The sequence below is a fragment of the Azolla caroliniana genome, unplaced genomic scaffold, assembly GCF_043228905.1.
Source record: "Azolla caroliniana isolate FFs.n. ecotype wild unplaced genomic scaffold, voAzoCaro1.0.p SCAF_927, whole genome shotgun sequence".
Taxonomy (NCBI): Eukaryota; Viridiplantae; Streptophyta; class Polypodiopsida; order Salviniales; family Salviniaceae; genus Azolla; species Azolla caroliniana.
This window is the reverse complement of record NW_028231362.1, coordinates 575-10,104: the sequence shown is the minus strand read 5'-3', so window position 1 is coordinate 10,104 and position 9,530 is coordinate 575. Positions and strand designations below refer to the sequence as shown.

General features: G+C 37.6%; 2 protein-coding genes and 1 pseudogene across 2 annotated transcripts; 1 reads left to right on the top strand and 2 right to left on the bottom strand.

Moving 5' to 3' along the window:
• Window positions 1-269: 269 nt before the first annotated feature.
• Window positions 270-2,276, bottom strand: LOC147847507 (succinate dehydrogenase [ubiquinone] iron-sulfur subunit 1, mitochondrial-like; annotated as a pseudogene).
• A 1,335-nt stretch (window positions 2,277-3,611) lies between these two features.
• Window positions 3,612-5,436, top strand: LOC147847506 (ribosomal RNA small subunit methyltransferase-like). The gene is made up of 2 exons (XM_087339099.1): window positions 3,612-3,986; window positions 4,462-5,436. The coding sequence occupies exons 1-2, from the start codon at window positions 3,687-3,689 to the stop codon at window positions 5,218-5,220; spliced, it is 1,059 nt and encodes a 352-aa protein (XP_087195225.1). The 5' UTR covers window positions 3,612-3,686; the 3' UTR covers window positions 5,221-5,436.
• An 856-nt stretch (window positions 5,437-6,292) lies between these two features.
• On the bottom strand, window positions 6,293-8,352 carry LOC147847505 (thioredoxin-like 2, chloroplastic). Its single transcript, XM_087339100.1, has 4 exons — window positions 8,185-8,352; window positions 7,035-7,232; window positions 6,786-6,950; window positions 6,293-6,693 (listed from the first exon to the last, which is right to left on the bottom strand). The coding sequence occupies exons 1-4, from the start codon at window positions 8,275-8,277 to the stop codon at window positions 6,652-6,654; spliced, it is 498 nt and encodes a 165-aa protein (XP_087195226.1). The 5' UTR covers window positions 8,278-8,352; the 3' UTR covers window positions 6,293-6,651.
• Window positions 8,353-9,530: the final 1,178 nt, after the last annotated feature.

Here is a 9,530-nt window from a genome sequence, read left to right as displayed (position 1 = left end):
GAAAGATTACAAAAAGTATTTCTATATATATGTCTCCAAAAAAGATTGGGCTTACAAGGACAAATATTTTTAAGCAACATTTTGATGAACGTTACCATTCTTGGACTTCACATCGTCCACGAACACTCATTGTTTGCCTATTGATAGGAACTACAATTGGACAAAAAAAATAATGCAACATTTCAATGAATGTTACCATTCTTGGACTTCAAATCGTCGCACTCATTGTTTGCCTGGTGATAGGAACTACTATTCTACAATATTGTTGTCTAATTTTCAAACATTTGGCCCTTACTATTGAGGGCGGACTCAATCTGCATCGCTTTGATTTGATGAATTGCCTTCCCAGGGTTAAGATGTTTTGGGCATGTGGCTTGCACAATTCATTATAAATTTGCAACGATATGTCGCCCAAAAATCGAATAGTGAATCCAACCTTTCCTTTGTGTAGTTGTCCCTACTGTTCACAACATAGATGAGAAGGTACATTAATGAATATAAATTGATAAATCTATTTGACTGACATGAATTGAAGTGCAATTTGTAGTGAAATGATTAAATATTTCCCTTACCTATCTTGAATCCATCGAGAAGCATTGATCAAAGTTGCTGGTCCTAGAAATCGATCCGAATTCCACCAATATGATGGGCAAGCAGAACTACAACAAAAGCACATATACATTCATACAAACCATTTAGTTTTCCACGTTGTAGTATGGATTGATTGTACTCCTTCCCATATGAGGGCTTCTTAGTTTTCAACCATGGTTCGATAAGCCCTAAGCCAAACCATTTCACACTTTAGAATACTAGAAATGTAAGAACATAAAAAACTTGATTAGGTAATAGAAACACACTCACATTTTAAACCTAAGTTTAGATTTTTAAAATAGTTATCCCCAATGATAACTTACTTGTATTGTTGATAAAGATGGGTTAAATCAACCACTAAATCTTTGACGACGTAGAGATGGGGAAGTGGCCTCACTACTTGTGGTTTTGTTATGTTTGGATTGATCATACATAGACATGCAAGAGCGTTTACTCCATTGATGTTCATTGAACATGAGCCACAAACCCCTTCTCGACAAGCGTCAAAATGTTAACGAAGCATCATGCTCAGACTTTATCTTGTGAAGAGCATCAAGTACCTGATATTGAATGTATCACAAAATATGTAAATATCAATTACTAATGCCAAGGTCATTATAATAGCAAACACAAATGATTGAAAGGGTTTTTCCTAATTTATTACCAAAACAAACAATTCATAACCCAAACATTTGTTTTAATGCTAGCTAAACATATATGAGTAAACATGGTTCCTTCATGATGTGACATAACATGGTTCCTTCATGGCATGAAATAGATATGTACATACCCATTGAGGGAAACAAATTACATCGGCGAATCTCTCAATCCCTAATAGTAGCCACGATCCATCTGGCCATATGGCGTAAAACGAAACTATGGTCAAAATGTAAATCCTATGAGAATTATAGCACTGAAATGGCAATGGGGCTCCAACAGCCATCCAAGGGATTCTCTTGGCTTTATAGCAACGTTTATAATAATTGCTATCCTATATGCTCAACATGTAAACTTATCATTTCCCCATATTTGGGAACATGAAAAACAGTTATAGCAAGTAAATTATGTTATATCATCGAACGAATGCGTTTTGAAGCACATATTTTGTCAAAATGTACTTTGTAATATAATATCATCAACAATCCTCTCAATTGGTAATTCATATTTGGGAATAGTCATATGTATGAGGAAAGAGATGGATGGATATTATTTAGCCACCAAAAAACATATAAATTTAGAAAACAAGACTCATAAAATCCTCTCTTACAAGTTACAACTAGATGAGAGTCCATGTATTTTATCAAATGCCTTACAAAATTAAGAGAAAGATTCTACACCTTGAAATATAATTAATTGACTCAAAATGATGACAAGCTTACCATTGGTCCACATTCACTTATGTCGATTTGGAATGATTGCATGTAAGGTTTGCTTGGGGTCTCGGGATTCCATTGGTAAACTTGGAATTCCTTTACTCTCTTCTAAGAGAGAAGAGAAAGGGTAGATCAGGACACGTCACAGATATTGGCCACCTCTTCCATGTCAGGGCTCACTTTTCTTGAGAATCCTCTAACCAAGGTATGACATTTTATTAAGTTCGATTGCGCACATTGCCAATGCCAACAAGATTTGACGTATACTAGATTATTATTACTTATAGGAGGTTGAAGGAGCATTGCAGACATGTTTACCGATCGCCGAATCAAGGCAACGACATTATTGTTGCAAGGGGGCACCATAGTATGGTATGAATGATTAGGGATGAAATTAATCATTAAATGCTATATGTTAAGAAGCTTGTAATTAATGAGTGAAATGAGAAGGATTAACAATTAACAATATGATGTGAGTAGAGAGACAAGAGAGAAGGGGGAGGGAAATAGTGATTCGTGTAACCCATGCATTAGGTATTTAACTTTCATTAATTTGACACGTGGTAGTTAGGAAAAAAAACATGTCATTAGCCTGGTATTTGCTTTTTTAAGAGAAACGCACATTTTTTGTTGTTTTGATTTTTATCTTCTTTCATCATTTGTTTTAACATCTATATATAAAGCTCTAGAGATGGTTTGTGTTTCCTGGTGGGTTCTCGGCTCAAATCCACAAAGTTTTGAAGGAGCATGCTTGCTTACTTCCGGAAACCACCAAGCACATTCGTTATGAACGATGATCGTTAACTTTTATATAGCATGTTTGCGAACGAATATTGGATTCGAGAGAAGTACGCACTCCTTTGATTCATGTTGGTTGATCTGATGTGGATGGAGGTGGTATGTAATGTAAACACAACAACGGGGACTATTGTGACCCAAACTATAGGCACTTGTTTCTATTTCCACAATGCTACAATTATAAAGGTTTCTAGTTTGCTCCTCGACATTCTACATTTCGTAAAACATTTTTTTTTATGCCCATGATTGAACAAAGGCACGAAAACTCCAATAATTGATGATGATCCATAAAAACAAGAAGCCTTACTACTCTAGCTTGCTACATGTGTGACACATGTCCCATTGTTCAATCTAGGAGTCGGCAACAACTAGGTTCAAGCCTCAACTGAGCCGTTAAACCGTTTATCAAAATGGTTTGGTGGTTCGGTTCAGCTCGGTTTAGGCTTGAGCTTCACAAACCGGTTTGGCCGAATAGAATCGGATATGCCCAAACCAGTTAAGGCTAAACCGGTTTAGAAAGGAACCGGTTTGGTTCAAGTTTGAAAGCTTCCAAACCGATTAAGGTTTAATCGGTTTGGTTTGGAAAAGGCCAAGCCAGTTACGGTGAAACCGTTGCCGATTCCTGGTTCACTCGATAAAAGACTATGCCATTGATTCTAAGGGTGAATCTTGCCCGCCCGTTACCCCCGCCCAGCCGAACGACCCACAGGGATCGAAAACCCTAATTGCAAACCTAAATCAGATCAAAACCCTAAATAAAATCACAAAACAAAAAAAAACCCTAAAACATAAATGAACAAAAATATAAGGCTTGGTCTCAGACACAGAGATTCAGACACCCATCACACACAGAGAAACAGGGTCACAGAGAAACAGAGAAACAGAGAGACAGAGAAACAGAGACGGAGATTGAGATAGAGCGCTATGGCGGGAGGTAAGATGAAGAAGACTAGACCGCAGAGGCACGTGGGCATGGGCGGCATTGAGTTCCAGAAGTCCAAGGGGCAGCACATCCTGAAGAACCCCCTGGTTGTGCAGAGCATCGTCCAGAAATCAGGCCTGAAATCCACGGACATTGTCCTGGAGATCGGCCCCGGCACAGGTAACTTGACCGTGAAGCTTCTCGACATCGCCAAGAGAGTGATCGCTGTGGAGATCGACCCTCGCATGGTCCTCGAGCTTCAGAGGCGTGTCCAGGGAACTCCCTCCGCTCATAAGCTACAGGTAAAGCTTCAGAGGGAGGCGCTCTTCTCTGTCTCTTATCTCTCTTTTCCTGTTCTTTTGCCACTTCTCTAGATAGATTATGGTGATGGAAACATGCCCTATGATATCTAGAATAGAATGCGATAAATAGTCTGAGCATAGTCCAGGTATAGACCTGCCTGCTACAGGGATCAAACTTGGTTCTTCTCATGGGCTAGCTTCAGTGGGAGGATTAAACCTGGGCCCTCTCAAATTTATACCTTTGGTGCCTGTGGAAAGAGGGAGAGAGTGAGGGTTTTAATGTCCCCAGAATCTTAGAAACCTAATGTTTTTAGAGATTCTTGAATTTGGTATGCCTTCTATTATCCGCATCGGCAGTAGAGTATGGCCATCATCAGTGGCAAAATGGCTTGTACTGTGATGGTTTTGCCCCATAGATATGTGCACGTCTTTTGTTTTCTGGTTCCCATGGTATTTTTACTCTTGTCTTGATCAGGTTATCCAAGGCGATATTCTGAAGACAGAATTACCATATTTCGATGTATGTGTCGCCAACATCCCTTACCAGATATCATCTCCGATCACATTCAAGCTTCTGTCACATAGGCCGGTGTTCCGTTGTGCTGTTATCATGTTCCAACGAGAGTTTGCAATGCGTCTTGTGGCCAAGCCCGGTGACTCTCACTATTGCCGACTCTCTGTGAACACACAAATTCTGTCTCGAGTCTTTCATCTTCTCAAGGTGAACAAGAATAACTTCAGGCCTCCTCCAAAGGTAGATTCTTCAGTTGTCCGCATTGAACCACGGAACCCTCTTCCTCCTATCAGCTTCAAGGAGTGGGATGGCTTGATTCGTCTATGCTTTAGCCGCAAGAACAAGACTTTGGGTGCAATTTTCAGACAGAAGAATGTACTTGCTCTGATTGAGAAGAATTTCAAGACCTTTCAAGCTTTAAAAGGGTCTACCCAATCAAGTGACATCGATGATGCCATGATGCTAGCTGATAATAATATTGGTGATGATATGATGGATGTAGGGGAAGATCGAGAGGATGAATTTGTGGAAGATAGAGAGATGGAATTACATGAAGATAACAGTGATGATGAGATGCACGGGCCTTCACTGTTTAAGGATAAGGTAGTGAACGTGCTGAAGGCAGGGAACTTTGAGGATAAACGCTCGTCAAAGCTTGGGCAAGAGGATTTCTTAACACTCCTTTCCATGTTCAACAAGGAAGGGTTCCATTTTGCTTAAATGTGTTCATGTTGCAATGAAGTTTTGAATACTCACAGGAACCAAGCAATTGCTTCCTTTTCAGACAAAGAAAGGATGTTTCTCCCATTGTATATTGGAGATGGAATGTACGCATAGCCTCTGATGCGTACATGAAACATGGTATATCAAAATGTACGCTTCTCGTTTTGATTTGGATTATGGGTGAACAGCAGCATAATACATTTTTTTCATTTACATTAGAATAGATACATTATTTTGGTCGGCATGATGTACATTTGAGTGCAATTAGAAATGTTTGTTCAATTTTGGGAACATATCCTCGTCTTTGTTTTCAGCAACATGATTCTTATTTTGCTTTCTCTTTAGAATGACTTTGTTTTCAGTTAGAAAACATTAAATAAAGCAGTTCTGCTGGAAAATCACCTACAAATGCCTGTACTTGCTATATGTTTGAGGTCATGATTTGAATGGTGAGGATGTTACTTCCTTTTGAGGAATATTTAAAGATAGCAAACTGTGTTTTTCATGGAAGTAACTCGTCTAACAAAGTTTACTAGTCTTTGCTGTTAAAATTGAAATGATTAGAATGTTGTAATAAAAAGCGAAAAAATTCCTGTGGTGTTCCCTCTAAGAACATGATGCTCTTGGTCATCGACATTTAATGCTATTGGAACCAAATTGAAACATGTTAATCATGAATATCTAGTTATTGAATTTATATCGTACTAGTCCAAGAACTACACAGACTGTTGAACCATGTTAAAAGACATGAATTTATCCCAAGATTTATGTAGACTTTACAACACAATTGCAATTGGTAGCATTTTTTGCAAAAGTTTGAAGATTGGATTAGGAAGAAGAGTATAAATTACCACCATCTAAGATGACTCAACAGCACAAAACATAACTTGGTCTGGACTTACAGAAATCTACAGAGCGGGCTTCTATTTTGGTGCATGAAAACCCCTTTGAAATGAGTTTTCTCACAAGTAATTTCAAGTTTCATTTAATCACTTCCATATAGTTTTTGAGCTCTTGTGGTATTGGGGGATTATGAGATTGTATCTTATGTACAATTTTACACTACAAGAAGCAAAACTTGTAAAGCAATTGTTATTCATGATTGAGTAGTGTCTTGTTATTAGTGATTGTGTAGAGAAAGACTGAACACAACTCGTAAGTTACAGGTTGATATGCTATAATACATATGAATAGTTTTAACAGTTGTAAACAAATTGCAAGGACAAGCCTCTCTCTCTTTCTCTCTCTCTCATGTTATCAATAAAATTTTGTACTGACTGTGTGGTATATACTGTTGCTTGTAAAATTGATCCAATAACATTTCTTTTTTATCTAAATTTCAAAAATATTCATGTAGATCCCACCTATGCAATAGTAAATTGCATCTCCTCCCCTCTTGATATATTGTGTTGATTGTAATCCTCATGCTTAAACAGTATATTTAGCAAGAACATCCTTTAGCTTTTGCAACTAGAAGATCAAAGGAAAACTTGGTAAATATAAGTTGGAAAAACTTCAGAAAAAAGATTCTTGTTTTTGAGGACAACAATGAGATTTCTAACCTTTGAAAGGTTGCAAGAGAATGAATCTACTTGTTCGAATGTTCCTTGATAGAAGTGGAAGTATGGAAGCACTTTTATCTTTAGGCTCTTACAAAGTGGTTTACTCTCATCAAAGTTTACTTTAGCAAAGACGACGTCTTTGTGCTCAATTGCAAGTTTGCATAACTGGCAAAAAAACAGTACAATATGTCTTTATTCAAACTTCCATTAACATTGAAAAATCAAGATTGATAATTATAGCCATAGTACCTTTGGATACAAAGCCCTACAAGAACCACACCAACTCGCAAAAAACTCTACTACTACAAGTTTTCCTTCAGCTTCCATGATCATCTCCTCCAGCTCTTGGGTAGAATGCACATCTTTCAAGGTAATACCTAAATCTCTTTCCCACCATTTGGGAGAATGGTCATCATCATCGCATGCAGATACGGGTGCCGTTTGATCCTGATAACAATGCATTATAAAATTTCATCCAATCTATATAGCCAAATCATAGAATTTATTTTATCTGCATGACTTTAACTTAGTAGCACATTTGAAGGATGTTTTTTTACAAGCCACCACTGTGACCTTCAATGGCAGCTTATGAAAATTGACACTCGGTCTTGTTAATAGCATGCACATAACCTCGTCAAGTAGATGAAGGCAGGTTTCATGGCTATTAGGGTAAGCTATCCTATCTGAGCTCTCTTATTCTTTAGTTAAGGTAATTACTAGTTAGTATTCAATCCTGATGCTAATGTTCACCTAGCACCACCACCAACAAGGAAGACAAATTTCTATTCAAATACATTTACTCTTCATTGGTAAGTTCCTAGCTAGCCACTCCATGTCTGAGCATATTCTCTTGTTTCCACTTAACAAGCCCCCTTTCGATGATTCCATCTCTGAATCCAAATGATCATGTAGAAACCCACTTCTCACGTTGTAAAACACATCTTCATAACGATACCACCGCATATTCTCACTGGTTTTCATGCTGACTCCCATCTGTAATGATACTGGAATCATGGTCCCCAGCAATATCAAATTCACATACCATTATTCTCGAGTTGTAAAACAAATCATCTAATGATGCCAGAAGCATCATCACATACATAACCAATCGTTCTCATGTTATAGAACGCATCTATAGTCATACCTCTCATGTTGTAAAACAAGTTATTTAATCATCACAAACATATCCCATCACTCTCATGTTGTAAAACACACTTTCTGTTCTGGTATCATCACATACATCTTTGATGCCTATCATGCCATAAAACACATCCAAACTAACACCAAAGACGTGATTCCATACACAACCGATTGATCAAACTACATGTGCACATCAATAGCATGAAAAATACGTATACCTAAATATATGAGACGAAAAAATGGTTAAGATTGTTCATACCTGGATTTCAGCTGATTGGGCATGTGGAAGAAGAAGAGATTTCTTCTGGATTTTAAAGAACTCATCTCTATCAAAGGAGAATCTTTCAACCATTCTGAGATGATGAGATCTATAAGAATTCCTAGATCTGAACTTCTCGACGAACAAATTAGAAGTATTTCTTTGGCTCATAGTATGATTCGGATGAGATGACTTTGGAAAAGAAGAGATATTGCATAAGGTTCTTTGAAGGTTCTGTGCCATCGATTCACAAAATAAGGGCTACCTGTTACTTGTGTATTTATTATTTTTGTTGTTATTATTAAGAAAACAGGGTTTTGCAGAGTTCGGGTTTTTTCTTATTATCAAATAACCCAAGAATATGTAGGATTAGAGTTTTCTGATGAGCAACTTAGAATTATAGTTTCTTACAATATGCAGAAGAGGTAACGGAAGAATACACAGAATCAGGGCTTTGTTTAATAAAATTAGAGTTTTTTTAGGAGAACCTATGAATATTCAGAATCAGGATTTGAATGGGGCAAGCCGCCAATCTTCAAAAATAGGGTCTTGATCAGAAAACCCAGAATGAGGGTTTTCTCTGGCAACTCAAACAATTAGGGTTTTACCTGGCAACCCAGGAACTAGGGCTTTTATCTGGAAAACAAACACAGTGGGGTTTTTGTCTATCAAGTAGGCCAAGAAAAAAATCTACAGAGCCAGGGTTTTAATCAGGAAACCCAAGAATTATGGGTCTTCTTTGATCGGGAAACCCAAGAATCAAGGGGGTCTTCTTTGATCAGGAAACCCAAGAATTAGGGTTCCTTTTTTTTTTTTTTAATCCAAGAAATCCAAGGCTCTTGAGAATCAGAGTGTTCTTTCCCGTATAAAAAAAAACAACCCAAAGAATCAACAGGAATAAACAAGTGGGAAAAGGTAATGTAGAATTAGGGTTTGGGATGGAAAAGAAGAAGAAGAAGAAGAAGAGGAAGATGATGAGGTTGGATGAAGACTCGGTATGATTTTATACACTAGATTTGAAGAGAAGACCATTCTACAGTATTGTTATAAAAGATACATACATGTGAATGCAGAGGTAGTGGTAGTGAGGAAGGCTTTGTTCTGTGTGCTTTCTTCTTGCACACTCACCCGGACCTATTCTTTCTTCATTGCTTTCCAAACTCTGTTCCTTCACGGTGGTGTTTCTTTTAGGGTTCTGAATGAAATCAAACACGAAAAGAGCATTTTTCTCGTGTAGGGTCCTGCCTTACACAACACTGCAAACTTAAAAGAAGAAGAGTGTATGTTATAGAACTTGACTCTCCTCATGTATCATTGTATGTATGTATGTATGCATGCATGCATGC

Excerpts from the sequence above, each read along its gene's own strand:
- LOC147847506 (XM_087339099.1), top strand. The coding sequence starts at position 3,687 with ATGGCGGGAGGTAAGATGAAGAAGACTAGACCGCAGAGGCACGTGGGC. Across the intron at positions 3,987-4,461 it reads CCTCCGCTCATAAGCTACAG|GTTATCCAAGGCGATATTCT; the intron begins GTAAAGCTTCAG and ends TGTCTTGATCAG.
- LOC147847505 (XM_087339100.1), bottom strand. The coding sequence starts at position 8,277 with ATGGTTGAAAGATTCTCCTTTGATAGAGATGAGTTCTTTAAAATCCAG. Across the intron at positions 6,951-7,034 it reads GTAGGGCTTTGTATCCAAAG|TTATGCAAACTTGCAATTGA; the intron begins GTACTATGGCTA and ends TTTTTTTGCCAG. Across the intron at positions 6,694-6,785 it reads TCTCTTGCAACCTTTCAAAG|TTGCAAAAGCTAAAGGATGT; the intron begins GTTAGAAATCTC and ends TTGATCTTCTAG.